Source organism: Phragmites australis, chromosome 3, assembly GCF_958298935.1.
Source record: "Phragmites australis chromosome 3, lpPhrAust1.1, whole genome shotgun sequence".
NCBI lineage: Eukaryota > Viridiplantae > Streptophyta > Magnoliopsida > Poales > Poaceae > Phragmites > Phragmites australis.
The window spans coordinates 40,078,910-40,095,777 of record NC_084923.1 but is presented as its reverse complement, the minus strand read 5'-3'; the positions used below and the strand labels follow the sequence as shown (position 1 = coordinate 40,095,777).

Here is a 16,868-nt window from a genome sequence, read left to right as displayed (position 1 = left end):
AAGATTTGATCAGGGGCGGAGGATTTACTGAGAGGGGGTAAAAGTAGTAGTAGCAGCATTTCAACTAAGAAGCAGTGCTATTTGAACACTTGTATCTAATTTCTTTTATCGAATCATACACTCCGAATCCAAGTCGTACTACTCTAGTCCAGCATTTAGGTACAAACCTTATAGTAGTCTGAGCAGAGTTGGTCCATGCATCTCTTGCTCTGCGTGTATTAGTTTGGGCCCAAATCTGGGCAACATCAATCTAGGATTACTCAATTGCTATAAATTTTAGCACCAAGTAATGGATTTGAATCAGATTTAGCTCAAGCTTCGCCGCTGCTTTTAATATTCACCTCTTCACAACTCTATAGTCTACACTCCGGAAAAACTAACTACACACCAGGTTAGACATACGACCGACTCCACCTGTTAAAGATGTCAACGACTGCACAACGGACAGAGCTCACAACTGAGAACCATCAGGAGGGATCACACACAAGCGACCATGCTGCGAAATCAAGTTCTGCCTTCATTATTTCGTCTCCCCGCCGTCCTGTGTGTTCTCCATTCCCCTGGATGAACTGCTACGGGTGAGCTGAGATGCCGTGGCCGTAGTTTTCTGGACATCAATGGCCGTCTGCAAGGTGCTTGTTCCGCCCACTTCTTGGTGCAGAGGAGCACAAGCTACAGCCGAAGCAGAAGGATTTGAAGCATGCACTGCTTCAGTGGATTCAACTTGGGCGCTCTTTTCTTTAGCTACAGCTGTGAACAGAAACAACAAATGTCAGGGTAAATTCAAAGGGTGATCGCTATGTTAAGCACGCCCAGATGTCAGGACTTGTGTGAAAAACCTTGAGAAGAAGCAGTACTGTGTGGCATTGGCTGCACAACTTGTGATGAAGCGGACGCTGCTGGGTTTCCTCTTTTATTTCTTGCCTGCAAGCAGAACAAAAGAAAAACGTAAGGATAAGGATTGGGAGAAAAAGTAATTTCACAAGGATCGTACCTTCATTTCGTCACAGTACTTTACAACAGAGGATATATTTGAGTAACGACCATGAACTAAGGTATACACCCACAGGAGGAGCTTTCTCGGAATGCTTAGGTCAAGGGTATCAACTACATCAGGGGCTTGTGGTAGCCCTTCAATAGGCGCCTGTGATGGGGTTACTGTATACATATGAATACCTGAGGGAAATGTTCCACAAGAGCTCTCCCGATAAAAGTTGTAAGTGCTCTTCATTACAGTAACAGCAATCTCCAAATTATCTTCAGATGTTTGCTTGATTGGAATGTTTTTAATTCTGTTAAGTGTCTCAAACCAATTCATGTCAAGGCCTTTGAATCGAGCAGGCCCGTCAGGGGATGAGATAAGAAGCTCATCAGGTTGCAAATCTACATAAAGTAGAAGTCCGTTGGATAATGGACCAGGCTGATCGGTTGCATCCATTGATTCAGTCAGTGGAGTGATTGAGGCCAGTTTGATGAGAATACACCGGCACCACGCCAGAGAAGCATGCTTACATATCTTAGCAAAGTTACTACTTGACAACTTCGGTGTCTTGAAACGCTTTCTTATCTTCTCATTGAGTCCTTCGAGAACATCTAATCGGATATCACTCTCGAGCATATGGATGTACTGGTGGATATAACTGCCACAAGGAAGTGTTATTTTAAAATCATCCGTGATTGAGAAATAAATTCCACTGTGATTGAGAAATTTACCTGTAAAGATCACTTTCTGATAATTCTGGACAGTTCACCTCTGGTATCGTGCTTATATCAGCCCACAAATTTGCATGATCCATGAATACACTGAACATTTTCTCAAGTAGTTGTTCAACAGGAGCATCACCAGAAGCTCGACGAATCTCAGGATTACGAATTGCTGCCGTTAGAACTTGAAGGTACTTCCCAAGACCAACAGGAACAATATCACCCAAACATAAAGCAAACTACAGAAGAGAGCAAATGTTTTTTTAATATCTGGGAAAAACATACAGCTTAACATAATTATTCTGTAGTTAGAAGGTACCCTCTTATCCGTACGCAGATATGTATATGCCTTCTCGAGAGTCCACAGGTCCCTATTCTTCTCCAGCAGGTTTAAGTAAAGTATCATATACTTCCTGATGCATGTAATGAATTTTCGTGAACTTTCTGATAAACTGACCTCCAGATTCTTTCTGGATCCACCAACATTTGGATTTTTCCTCCTGGAAAAAGGAAAGAACAAAATTTCCAGGTTAGCGATTAATCATCAAAAGTAAATGTTGTCTGCATACATATGTCAAACTTTTAAAACGTTGACCATCACTACACATAAAAATGTTTAGATTTGCCGTATGAGTGACATTAATGAATTCATCATCAGAAGTACTTCAACATCATTAAAAGTTTATTTTTTTGGTTGATACTATATACTTAGAAAAGTGATGGCTAAAGTTGTACATCAGAGACCATACCCACAAACTAAGCTGTCAGTAACTCATACCGGAGGGAGTAATTTGTAACAGTTAAATACATCAATCAAATGATCAATAAATTATAGCATTGCGCAAAAGAAAATAAACTTGCCTTCCTTTTCGAACAGTGCCATCAATTTCCCACATGTTCACTGTAAAGGAAGACCGAGAAGATTTGAAACAGAATGAGAGCTCTTCCTTAGCCCGCTCCAGGTCCCCTGCTTCATCTCTTCTATACAATCCTTGTGCAAGCTTGTATCTCGCCTTGTGGAAATGCTTTAGCTCCCCTTCCACACAAGTACCAAGGGCATACAGACAATCATCATAAAGGATGTGCCACACTTTATCAAGTAAATCAGGCTCAACAAACTTATTTTCCTCTTTACTATCTAGAGTAGATTTTTCATTATGATCAGAAGATGAATGCTGAACATTAGCTATGGACCCCAACATGCTCAAGACATTTTCCTTTGTCGACTGGTTGTATGTGTAGTCAGCAACAACCTATAAAAATCAACAAAGTTAACATCTGATTATCTATTAAAGAACTATGTCACAACAGATGCTCTGATTAGGAACGATATGGAAATAGTATACAATAGTCATAATCCATGAAAAGATGGAAAAGAGTAAAGGAGGAGTTATCACTGGGAAATGAAATGGTGCAGAAATAAGAGTAGGCTGCCAAAAAAAAAAAGTGGAAGCACTGTGAAACAAATATCCTATCATTTAAGTTACAACCGTAGCTACAAACTAAGCTGAGTTATATTCCTATCATGGCGGTAATGGCATTCCCAAACTTCTTTCTTCAAAATCTCCAGTTGTCAGTCATAGAATACCGAGTTGGGATATGTGTTGATATTTATCAGGTGAGGACAGAAGACACAAGCACGTTCTCTGCATCCACGAGTTGAGGTAAAGAAATGTAGAAGCCAGTCCCAAACAACAAAGGATATGGCATTAAATCAACCAGGGAAATTCTCTCATCCAGTAACCAGCAGTTACCAGACTCTTGCCAGGTGCAGAGATCTGTTTTCGCTGACCATGGAATTTGGGACCTTCAAATTTTAAGTCTAGTAATAAAGGAGTTGGCAACCATAGCTACACTAGATGGTGGGATGTACGTTCACCGACGCAATTGTTTTTCATTTTTGTATTAATAAAAAGACCGAATCTCGATTCGGATAAAAAAAGGATGGATGAAACTTTGCCCTGGGGTTATACCAATGTTGTAATTCCTGAAATCAACAACAGATGGCAGACAATACTCATGCAGCAACAGTACCTCCAAACTTTTTCATTGTATAATCCCAGAGAGCTTTACTGGTTAGGATTCCATTATCCTAACCAAGGATAATGGTTAGGATTAAGTCACTAAAGTTCACACTAAGGTTCAAGGCAGTAGCCACACACCAGTCTTAACTTTTTAAGTGTTTACAAGCAGGAACCAGCAGGAAAAGAGATGGACAATGAAAACAACTCCACATTTCCACATGGCTTTGCTAGTGGAACAACTCATGTGATCATGTCATCACTTACCAATCAGTCACTATGCAAAAGCATAGCTTAGTCAAGAGTATACTTAAGCCATTCAGTGAGGAAACCCAACTGATGCATATCGATTTTCAAGGGGAAAATAGCTCTTAAAAAGCTGGTCGGTAACACCTTAGACAAACCTGTATAGCTTTGAGATTCTGTTTCCCTTGAGTATAAAGTAACTTCATGCGTGATGCATGAATCCTGTAAACAGGATCAACTGCAGTTGGATTCAACATCACAGCTTTGTTGTAGTATGAAAATGCCTTAGCAAAGGAATGCCCCAGCTTCTCACATAGCTTTCCAAGGTAAAAAGCATTAAGCCACTGCGCCCTGCAAGTAAATAAGCATCATATCATTCCATGTTTGACAAACAACTGATAGAACATGAAAACAGGTTAGGAGTGTTAGATTACTTGATTTCAAAAGCCTTCTCAAAGTGCTTCATAGAATTTTGGCAAAATGTCTCCCATGTTGAATCCTTCACTGGCAAAGTAGCTCTTTGATCATAAAAGGGGACCACATTTTGAAGGCTGTCGTAGTAAACTAGAGCCAACAATTCATGTGTCTCGCTCTGGATGAAAATGAGATTTGATGTCATCCAAGAAACAATCAAGCTTTCATCGAGAAAAAGGGAAGGTAACAAACATATTAACACAAAAGGGATTATAATCAGGGGCGTACTTACTTTTTTCCAATATTTTTCAAAAAATTGATTTCAGCCCAGCCAGGTTCAAAAAAGAAGATCAGTAGTTACCATCGTATTTTCACCACTTGTACACACCCCCTAGGTTAGAATCGTGACCCCCACCCCACAACAACAACAAAGGCCAACTCTCCCCTCCCGAGTGCTGGGCCTCCCTGCCTCCTCTTGCTGCCAAGCGTGTGACCTAGCTGGCAGACGCAAAACCCAGTAGCAAAGGCGCAGTGCCCGGTCACGCTACAGGCAGCCCAACAAGCAAGCTACCATCTCTCCATGACTCCATCTCACAGTGGCACACGATTCCTTCTGACCTTCTCAAATCTCACCGAGCCCCCGTTCAGAAGTGGCACTCTTAACTGGCTGCCTGGCCGAGGTCGCGCCCTCTGCCACCAGCATGGCATGGCCACCCGTAGCCCACGGCCTCCTCTAATCGGGAAATGCCCCACCCACCATTCTCTGCCTCTCTCCTAATTACCTCCCAATTATGCTGATTTCTTTCAAGAAAAACAAGTTAGGGTTTAAGGATTTTAATTAGATGATAATGATTACCTTTTGTCAAATTATAGGGTTAGGGTTTGAAATATGAGTTTTAGAGATGGGACTACCGGCCTAGATGCAATTTGGAAGCAAATTGCAAGGGACTAGTTGAGGGTTGTGATACAAATACTATGTCAAGTAAGCTTCTTGATGCATATTTGAATTGAGTGCTTCTGATGGCAGTTCTTGTTTCTGAATGTGAGTACATATATGCGATTGTTTAATTAAATCTTTGAATTATCCACAAATTTTAGGTGAGTTTATGGAGCAGTTTCTCAAAAGGAAAGCCCCAGATAATGCCAACGGTCCTGAAATAGATGCTACGGATTCTACTCCAGAAGATATCAATTGGCAACCGGAGATTCAATCTGATCCAGACAATGTTTTTCAATTTTCGTACTGGCTACTAGCAGGCTTGGCTTGCCCATCTCCTTGTAATTGAAAAGGAAAAAAATATATGCTTACCATCCGAATAACAGAGAGGTAGTAAGAAGAAAAAACTTGGCTAATGGGCCTTGCCAACCTCGCACTCTTAGTACTCCATACATTCAGGTGCAAGATGAAGACAAGGATGGAAAAATATAGAACAAGCCTTGGGCCTTCTAGTGTACTTTCAGGTACTGATGGAACTCACCTGCTCAGGAGCAGTTTTGGCCAGTGCTAAACTCATCAATAAGCAGCGTCGACTATGTCTACGACCCATCTCAACCCTTTGAATTAAAGTTGTATTCATCCGCCAATCCAAGATACTTATATGTTTACTACCATCATTCAGCAACAGGTCAACTTCCTGTCATAATGAATACTGGTTACACAAAAGAACTGACAAATATAAGGGAACAGTTCCAATCAATGGGTATACCCAAAAAGATATACCTCATCATATAAATTGGAAAGTTTCTGCCAGCTTTCAAACCGCAATGGGTTATACAATAAATCATACTTGAAAAGATTAGCACTCTGTTCAACAAATTCTTCTCCTTCCTTTTTCAAAACAAAACCTGTATACTTGTCGGTGGCACTTAAATCTTCAGCTTGTGCTATGTAGTAATACAGGTTTCCATAAACATCTGAGTAAGGCTCAGAGCTGTACCAAATAGTTGAACATATAATTAGGGTATATCCAACAGTACTGTTTAATCCATAGAGATATAGAAGGGATTCTAGGTGCAATGCACAAGCTAACCTGGCAGTTGAGAGTTTTTTGAATGCTTCATAGCCTCTTTCACCTGGGAACAGTACATTCAGGATAGCTTCCCTAGATCCATTAGTTTCATAAATTTCAGAGAGCATCTTTTCACATGAATCAGTTCCATCCAAGAAATTATCAATAGGATTGTTAACCAGTAAGTCATAAGGTGGCTGTGTAAAGTGTTTACGTATAGCCCGCAACACTCTTCGTAGTTTAACCAAGCCAGTTTTCTAAAACAACAAATTAAGAATGGCCAAGGTGTTAAGCACGGTATTTGATGCTTCATAGTTCATACTAAATCAAAAGTAGCAAACACGAAGGTACTCATTAAAAATTTACTCACAGATAGAGCTTTTGCGTATGGCAGGACATATTGAAACACATCAGCACATTGTTCTTTCGTTTGATAATCACCACGGCTTGTATTTTTATGTACTGCGAGATCATCTTCACTGCAAGAATCTGGGTTTATCTTCAAACCATATAAGCAGAAAAAAGCCTGGTCCAAGGCGCTATCAATACATGACTGTATCTCGTCCAATTCTGCATGAACATGACATTTATCAGGGAGACACCAACAAAACGCCTTAGTGTTCATTGCTTTCTACTTTCGCTGCAGCACCAAGAATTTAGGTATCGATAATTTTGAACCAAAAAATGAGAGGAGGCCCCTACTGTGATTTTTATATAAAAAGAAGCGAAAGAGAGATATGTACAAGCAGGCAAGGAAGAATTTAGGTATTGATAATTCATGAGATATAACCAGCAACCTTCAATGCAAGTTATACATCATCTTTAACAGAAGATATATACAAAGTAGTTACATTACTAAAATGGTTTGTGCAATCCTGTTATGTGCCAGGGTACTGAACACCTGAGCGGCGGTACTGTAGCAATAATGGTAAAAATTAATTTCGGTTTGTTTCTAAATATGTTCTTGATGGCATCTTTTTTTTTTCTTCTTCTTGATGGCATCTGAGACCGGGAACAATGACTTCAAGGTCTTAATAACTGCGCAAGAGGAGATGCTCTGCAAGGAGTTTCAGGATAGTTTCGCTGACATTAACCGCACCATCACTGACATCAACCGAAGCAAAAGTGCAGCGCTAGTGAGGCTATCATGGTGGATTCCATCACATTGGCCAACCCAGACAAGGCGAAACAGAAGGGCAACGCCGGGAGACAGTGGCTGCAGGATCCGTCGCCCGGGTCGTGGCCCCTGGCGGTGGGGCACAGGAGGCAAGGTGAGCCGCTGCACCATCAACATTGCCAGCACTACCACTGCCAGCACCAGACTCACCGCCGCTTCTACCGGCAAAGTCACAATCATCGGTTGTGCTGCCTTTGGCTGCACCTTTTGGTGGCCTCACTCCGAAAGGCGACGGTAGTTGCTGTACCGTGGCCACCTGCGCCGTACTACCAGCCTACGTCGTACCTTTTGAGGTGCTGTGCGTGGCGGGAGGTGTGTGGGAGCAGGCGGCTAGTTTATTCTGTACATCTGCTGCATCTCACAGCAGGAAAAGAGACCCTGCTGTCCCACGCTGGCATCCATCACTGCCACCAGCTACTTCAACAGGGAGCGTCAGTACCTTCTCTCTTTAGTCATCACTGTTGATTTCTCGTGTGCAGCGACACAGCCACTCGAAGCATGGGGCTTCCAAGGGTTGCATCCTTGGCCACCATCACAGCTCAAGGCCGAGCTGTGTGGAGGAGGGGTGAAGTTGTTATGGCCAGAGAACGGTACACGTGAAAAGTAGCGTGTGGTACTATAGCAATAATGGTAAAAGACTAAAAGTTAGCTTAGGTTTATTTCTAAAGAAGTTAGTTGCTATATATATTAAGAGAGGTTGAGTTGTTATCTAGTTCCTTAATCTTAGAGATATGTTTATTAAGGGTCATGCCATCCCGTCTATATAAGGATGGGGCTGTATCTCTTTGAGGCAGCAATCAAGAAAGAAGAATCTAGTATCGCATCTACATTTGCCCCTCTCATCTATGCTCTAGTATCTAATCCCCAACAAGACGACTCCACCCAGCCATCCTCTCGGTGGTATTATCCAGTAATGATCAACGGATCATTACAAGTCCAATCTTACCCGATTCTTCCTCATCCTCAGAGTTCTGCTTACTGTCACCAACCGAAGGTTCATCACGGTCTTGTGCTCCGTCAATTTTCGGAACTACATCTTCTTCCACTCCATTTGGATCTATACAGTAAGATAGAGAAAAACCAACAAATGCCAGTTATTAATTGACAAGGAAACATGTCTACAAGAATAAATTTGGTAAGAAAAACCTACTAAGTTGAGATTTTAGTTTCACATCTAGTGCCATGAGATGTTTGATTGCAAACTTGAGGAATGTCCCTTCCTCCCCTTCGCCATCCCTTCCAGCACAGCAAAGCCCATACTCAGCAAGCAAATCATGGACTGCGACAATTAAGTCAACCTGCATAGGTGAATGAAAGAAAATGATGAATGCTGAATAGGAAAAGCAATACTTCAGAGTTCTGCAACTTTGCCTAATATGAAGGTGGCACATACCTGAGTTTTGATGGATATTGTAGGATCAAGGTGCTGGAGCTTGCAAAATGCAATGGCTGCATCTACGAGACACGAACTCTCCAACTGATCAACCTGATAGGAGGTTCCGAAGCATGAGAATTTTCTTGACAGGATCATCTTGACAGCAGCACACATGATTGTGAGGAGCAATGATTGAATATCACCAACAATAGAAATTAGTGAACTCCAGCCATCTTGCCCATCCTGCAAATACGAAAATCAAACTGTCACTCAGGTGGCAGTATTAGAGGAAATAATTCATGAAAAGGCTTTTCCTGACTTGAAAGTAAGCATACAACTTTGGTCGAATGCATAAAAGAAAAGTGATACAAGAGACATGGCGTATATGAAATTTCAGATAATGCCTTTAACTAGAGCATGGAATGTCTTGGACCAATTCCCACAAGATGCAAGTATGAGGACTGCATTATTCAGAATATATATTACTCAAAAACCATGAAACATATTAACTAGATACTGTTCATGTTGGCTAAATCTTTTATTACAAGGTTAATAGATAACGCAGTTTCACTAATTACATCGAATAAGCATAAGTAATAAGTACCATCCTAACATGCACCACTGTAACACCCTTGATAGACTTGCACCACTGTAACACACCCTTGGTAGACTATTTCACTAAGTACCACGGAACGACTAAACTAGCAAACACATGCCAGCAAAACATAGATCATCCTAAAATGGATAGCATAACATACTCCTAAACCACCACAATCAAGGATATAAGTCATCTGATAAGTAGCAAAGACCTCAGATGAGATTCTATTACAGCGCAAGAAATTGACCCATGGGAAGCTATAACACTCTGTTACCATTATAATTCACCACTTTTCTTTCCGCAGCTAATTACAGAGCAACCTTTTGTAATCATGGTAATAGAATGGGTTCACTATGACTATGTGTGTGGCTCAGAGTAACTGTGGAAAACTTTATGCTTCTTGCCCGATCAACCAATCTATTCCCTCCAGTTAAAAACACAAGGCAGTTCCCCTTTATTTACTTAGCATGGCCTCCAAGATACAGGTTTAACCATAAAAAATTCCCATCATATGCTTGCAAAAAATAAAACTATATAGTAAGAATAGTTTGTACAACAAACAGTGCTCATTTCTTTTTTTCCCTGTGACCAATCTAAATATTCATAATATATAAGTGGTCAAAGTACAAAAGTTTGGCTGTAATAAATGTGCCAAACTTTTTAAATTATTAGTTATCCATGGAACATTACTTAAAAATCACGGAAACCCCAAAGTTTCAACTTTCTCACTCTACACCCAACTCTAATTGTTTTTTAGGAGGGCAGTGATATACTTATGAATTAACATAAAAGTGATTAAGTGAAGCTCGGTAGATGTCGTGCCAAGGAAAATACTCAAGCTAAAAGGATAATTAAGGAGATTTGTGGAAAAAAGGAACATCCAACTTACAGAATTATCGCATTGATCTATAAATTCTTTTGCTTTACTGGCATTTCGAGATACGTCTTTGACTGCTTCCACAACATTCTCCAGCCGGTTCCTGTTCATTGCTTCCACAAAGTCCACATCACTTGAACCTTTTCCCTTTGGGGGTGTAACTGATCCAATCATACCAGCTGCCACAGTTAGAACTTGAATTTTTCTTCGATGAGAGTCAAGATAGACCTGGATATCCATTGGTTTTGCTTTTTCACATGCAGATATTAAGACATCCAAGGCAGACAACTCAAGTGAAATAACATTCTCGCTTTCTCTTGGTGGACCATACGCATTTCCAACATAGACATCTCTGGTGGAAAGCAAAAGTGGAGGTAGCAATTTCATGAACTCTGTATGAGTTATTTTGTTGATATTCTCATCATTGTTCCAAAGTAAAGATTCAAGCCTGATCAAGTTAATTTCACGAAGAATCCTGTCAGCTGTCAGCAATTTTACAAGCTTGGTGTGAGGTAGAAGGATGAGTTCTTCACTGTTTTTGGCTTCATTGATATTTGTTAGGATTGACAGGGCAATATTGAACTGCTTAAAAGCTCTCTCTTTGCAGTCTGATGCAAGGGACAGACAACCCCTCAGCCAGAAGCAGCGAACCCAGAATGCACAATCCATGTCTGATGAAGAATCACATTCAGATTTTTCATCAGTAAGCATGTTACTGGAAACAGGTTTGTCAGAATTTTCAGAACTTTTGGACACATGTGAAGCATTTTTCTCAATTCGATCACTTGAAGATACATCTGCACTGCTGTTTTCTATATCCAAATTCAAGTTGGTAGAATGCATTTCTCCGACAGGTGTGTTAAATGGTAATTCCAGAGCTACTGACTCAATGATCTTACAAACATGGTAAGATGAATCAGACAACTCTGAGGATGTTGATGGGCTTCCAGAACACAAAGCTAGATCATAGTACAGTTCAGCTAGAAATAAGCTGCACAATGCAGATCTGTCATAAGCCCAGCCTCTAGTAAGTTTTTCCAGTTCGATGAACTTAACGAAATAATCTTGGAAAGGTATTTTGAGATGAGCCATCTCCTCGAGTAACATATAACCAATGTGATGAGGACCAAAATTTTTGGATATCTTGCATAGAAATAGCTTAACATCGTTTGCCTCATCGTCAGATGTATAGATGAGAGTATCAGCATGAGCATTTCCAGAACAATCGGTCTTTTCCACAGCACTTGGCCCCTTCAGTATAAATGAATCCAGAAACTGGGTCATGGCATGCGATATATCTTTACCATCAGATCCATTTTCATCTTTTCCAGATTTGCGACTTCGCAACCTCTCAAGGCGTGTGCTTCGCCTTTCATGAGGATGTTCTCTATCTGAATTAGCATCTTTCTCTTTAACTGTAGTTTTGCAATCATGAGATGGCACACTCTCACCATCATGGTACGAATCATGTCCATTTCCAGCAGCAGATTCCACAGTTTTGAATGTATCTGTAGATATGACAACATCGATCATGTTATAACCAAGCCCCTTGACACTACCCTCAATGCCTAAACACCTATACGCAGTATTTGTGCAATTATCTCCATCAGCCTTCTCGTTGTTTGCACTTAAGAAGCTTAGTATACCATCTAAAAGGGCCATCCATTTTGCTTCGTTCAATTGCAATGTAGCATTCTGTTTACTCTTCTTCATCCTCGTTTCTTGATGGATTTCATCATCTCCAGATTTTCTTTTATTGGAAATGTTGAGTGTCACATGCTTGGGTTCAAGTATGTCAATACCCCGAGGTGCAAAAGGTACTGGTTCAGTATCCTCAATGGTCTTCTTTACATGTAAAGCACGATGATGTGATGGCCAATTCCGAAGTAATAAATTTGCAACAGAAAGGCATGCAACTTCATCACGGATTGCTATAAGCACCTCCAATAGTTTCTCCATGCAGTTCCCTATAGAAAACATCAAAACTAAATGAGAAACCAAAACAGCTATCACAAGTGTGATAGATGAACTACAAATCAATATAAAATGAGAATAAAAAGGATATCATACAGTTGTTTGGGCTGCATTGAAGCCCTTGTTCAAAAGCCCATCTTGATACGCTCAGCAAACCCATCGAGCAAGAAAGTGTTCCCAGATGATTCCATACAACTGAATCATTTGCATCAAGCTCTACAGCTTGTAGGTAACAATGAAGAGCATTATCATAGAACTCCAACCCTTGTTGACGGAAGACAGATGCAAGGTTTTTCAACGTCAAAAACCTGTGCAATTGAAGAAAGGTGTGTCAGCATTTTAACAGTTAAAAACTAAAAATTAATAGTCAGTCAGTGGAATCGGTAAGCTATCTAATTCAAGAGTCATGACACAAACCAAGTAGGCAGTTGTCGTGTATTGTACAACAAAACAAAAATATATTATGACAAGCAAGTAGTATGCTATGATGCTATGCATACATAGAACCATTAACTACCTGCTGAAAAGGGGACATCTCGTTTCAAACAAAAAGAGGAAATATATCTGGAAAAGCATGATCAAACCAAACCATCAGAAAGGCATAAACACTAGCATTTTCCTTCTTATGGAACACTACATTGCCTTACTTTGCACTTGTAGTACTACAATTTGTGACGTTAAGCTCATAGATATCCAAATTTTGATCCATTACAGAAGAAAAATGATCTTCCAAAGTCACTATTATAAGGAAATGGTACTATCGAGTACTTGGTACAATGAAATTTAGAAGCATCTTAGTTTTATGCAACTCAATTCTTTTGGGATTGGTTCTTCTATTTTGTATATTTCTTCAGTACTATGCCCATGATTTAAACCAATGAACAATTAAGTATGTCTTTACCATGAAAATAACAAAGGTATGAGAAAAGAACCTTAGCTGCAGCAAATGCTGATCACTGCCAGTGTTATCAACCTGTCGAAAAAAACTACTAGCTGTAACAATGAAGGCCATAAAGTAAAATATGAAATATTACTAGTGAGATTGCCTGAATGTTTGATATTAGTGGGTCCTTCAAAACATCCTCAAGAAGTTCACGAGCTTTTGCATAGTTTTTTTGTTGCAACTTGAGTAGTCCCTCATGGTACTTCTGAGAGAGTGCAAATTCCTGACAGCATTAAAAGGAAATCTCAATAACACAATAAGATTATGACAATTGTAGTAACTAGTAAGAACTTTCCACACTGAAAAGCTCAGCCTTAGCCACACACACAAGAAGGGAGTTAACAGAATGAATATATCAGTCAGATGCTACCCATTATTCAGCATTCTCTTAGATCAACCTACATTGATCTAGCAATTGCAAAAAAAAAAATGATTAATAATTTGCACCCAACTGAAAATGATTGATAAACCTCCAGTTCTCGAACACTTGATCCAGTAAATTCAGGAAAAAAATTGGTATGTCAAACAAATTCCCTAGACAACAATAATATACATGGATTCTCTCCTTGACATATAGGAAAATCTACAGAAAGGTACTGCAATATTATGATAGATGTGGTTTAGGTGCCACTATGGGCACATGCCCCCATTCGAAGAAAGTAAAGGTTCACTGAACTTAAGAAAATAGAAGTGAATCAAAGACCGTAAGTTTCAGATTCCGATCCCCGGAAAACACCAAAAAGGTTATGCTTTGCTAATTAAACAACAGCCCATCTCATTAAACTATGAATTTCCATTTCCCACTACAAATCCCCTCTAAAATATCAATAGCCACATAAGACAATCACCTTTTTCGTTTAATCAACATTAATTAATTAAAAATACAAGAATCAAGGAGTACATTTGTTCATAAAAGATCAATAAGAACTTTTGTTAACGAAAAACACGATTTTAGTCAGATCCTCTCATTAACTGTTATACAATGTGCTCTAAGTGATACAATGAGTCATAATTTGACACCAAAATAATCTTGCTGCATGTATTTCCTGTTCTCCTTCCACACAAAGAGAAGTAGCACTTGGATTAAACATGCAGTACTGATAGATGAGCAGCCTTGTTCTTCTAGACGGTTGGCCTACGTGGATGGGCCAGCAGGCAGAGTGGCAATTGATTTTGTAAGGGTTGAGTTCCACAAGTCATAAAAACCCAGGGTTTTTTTGCAACTAAGATAACAAAAACTTGTGGTTTTCTCACTTTCTGGAATGTAATCTATCTGCGATTGCACCAAAGGACAGAACGATTGTACTCCACGACTCATGATCTCGCAACGGATGATTGACGCAGAGATTACGAATTCATTACGTCAGACGAAACTCAATTCTCCCAACACATTGAACTCGACAAATCGAAAGCCCTAACTTATCACAACCCACAAGCTGCAGAAGCGAACCACTAAATTTTTCGGGCGATGGAAAACTCGGAGCTATATGGAGGAGGAGGAGGAGGAGGCGGCGGCGTACCTGAGCCTCCTTTGTGGGCGCGAGCGGCTCCCATTGTCCGCCGGAGTCGCTCTCGTTGATGGCCGCGATGGAGAACTGCGAACGCGCGCGCGCGAGAGAGAGAGAGAGGGGCAGGAGTAAGCGAAACAGCAATTCGAACAGGGAGCGAGAGGCCGGCACGGAGGGAGAGTAAGGTCAGGCTTACCATGGCCGCCGGCGCGGCGGAGAGACCGCGAGGCTATCGCCGGCGGCGGCGAGGGTTCCGGCAGCAACCGCCGGGACAGCGCGTTTCCCGAATAGTTACGGACACCTGTTGCTCCGTACCGTCGCTGGGGTTTTGTGCTTGGGTGTGAACACGGAAGCCCACCAGCCCGACGGCAGTGCGCGGGATTAGGCCTGAGGAGTGGGCCGGTTTGGAAGGGCCCGTTAGCGAGCCGGACCTAGTTGAGCAGCACAGATAGCCCAGGTCCAGCACACTTCCTTTTAAATTTTTGTTCGGTTTTCTGTGATTTAGATCTATATTTTTTTTTTAAGCCCGATTGAGGTTTATAGTTTTTGACATTCATATCCGCTCAATTATTCAAAATTATTACTCTAAAAAACAATTTAAATGACCGATTTGATCATTTTTAAAACCTAGTTCAGTAATTGCAAATACTTTATTTAATTTTTTCAAACCATGTTCACCAATTTGTGAGACCTAATTCATTTTTTTTCACGAGCATTTACGACATTTTGTATGTGAATTTTAAAACTATATTTTCAACATTTTCAAATATTAACTTCATATTTATTTTTTTTTAGTCTTGCCATAGATTCAAAACATATTCATCCATTAATTTGACTAGTATAAAGATAGGTATCATCACACAATAAAATCTACTAAGGGCACATTTGGTTCTTTACCATACTATGACACACCCTTTGATGATCTTTGTCTAAGGTGTAGTCAATAATTTGTTAGCTATGCCTTAGGCAAGGTTTGACTAAAACATGAATCTAAGACAGGTGAGATTTAGAAAAGAAAAATTATGGCACGACAGTGACACAAGCCAAACAATTGCTACATAAAAATGTGGCAAAGTTTGGCAAACTGTAGTAGCCAACCAAACACGCCCTAAATAGCTCATACATCTATTTTTCTCCAAATTTGATGTACTAGAAATAAAGGGCAAATACATTTTCACTGTTTTATGAAAACTAGTAATCGTGCACGCGCGAGAAATTGTATAACTATGACTTCTAAATTATGCGGGCACCATTTATATTATAAGTAAACATAATTCAAGTAACCGAATATGAAAATGTTTAAACCATCATCCACAAATATTTAACAAAACACTATAAATATAATAAAGGCTAGTTTAATTTACTCATGTTGCAAGCCTACAACCACTATAAAGAAAAAATACATTTATTAACAACTCCAATATGTCTCACCACTCTAATACGTCTCTATACACAATATTTATTGGCGCTCTTTCCTGTGTGATCTATTTCTTTCTTTGGCTTAGCAAGAATCCAAGTCGCTTGCCTTGACACATGTGTAATTAATAATGTTACGACGAGTGCATACACATAAAATCAAGTAACATTGTAGTGGGAGTAAAAAATTTAGGCAAAATAAGGTGTAGAAGTTTTCAGTCACATTTTATGTTATTTAAGCAAATTACGATGTAGAAATTTACAATCACCTATTACAACTATACATAATTGAAGTCATCAGTAAAAACTTATGTAAATGAGAAAAATAAACAATACAATAGTCGTAAGCAAAAATAATAGCATAACTAATCTCTCATTCCAAATGATGCACTGTATGATGTGTTTAATAAATTCTTGTACAGCTTCATGGATGTTATCTCTAGATTCATTTTCATTGTATTTCAGCAGATCAAACCAATAACTTCTTTCTTAGTTCGCATACATCCTGTAATTACATTATTTTCAATTTAATTGTAAAAAAATTACATAACCAGATGGTCAATTGCATAATATAAACCACAATGCTGTTGAGAACCGTCACAATGC

General features: G+C 39.8%; 1 protein-coding gene across 2 annotated transcripts; it reads right to left on the bottom strand.

The window, feature by feature from the left end:
- Positions 1-218: 218 nt before the first annotated feature.
- LOC133913051 (calcineurin-binding protein 1-like) lies at positions 219-15,156 on the bottom strand. 2 transcript variants are annotated; one of them, XM_062356085.1, is made up of 21 exons: positions 15,043-15,156; positions 14,859-14,933; positions 13,442-13,561; positions 13,328-13,368; positions 12,492-12,703; positions 10,434-12,388; positions 8,965-9,189; positions 8,722-8,869; positions 8,518-8,628; positions 6,765-6,964; positions 6,416-6,651; positions 6,106-6,316; positions 5,864-6,019; positions 4,406-4,563; positions 4,130-4,322; positions 2,566-2,957; positions 2,024-2,204; positions 1,714-1,943; positions 995-1,640; positions 840-924; positions 219-750 (listed from the first exon to the last, which is right to left on the bottom strand). In XM_062356085.1, exons 1-21 carry the CDS (start codon positions 15,043-15,045, stop codon positions 521-523), a joined length of 5,808 nt encoding a protein of 1,935 aa, XP_062212069.1. In that variant the 5' UTR covers positions 15,046-15,156; the 3' UTR covers positions 219-520. The 2 variants fall into 2 exon arrangements, with proteins under 2 accessions (XP_062212069.1, XP_062212070.1); XM_062356086.1 differs by having other exon boundaries at positions 858-924.
- Between the last annotated feature and the right edge of the window lie 1,712 nt (positions 15,157-16,868).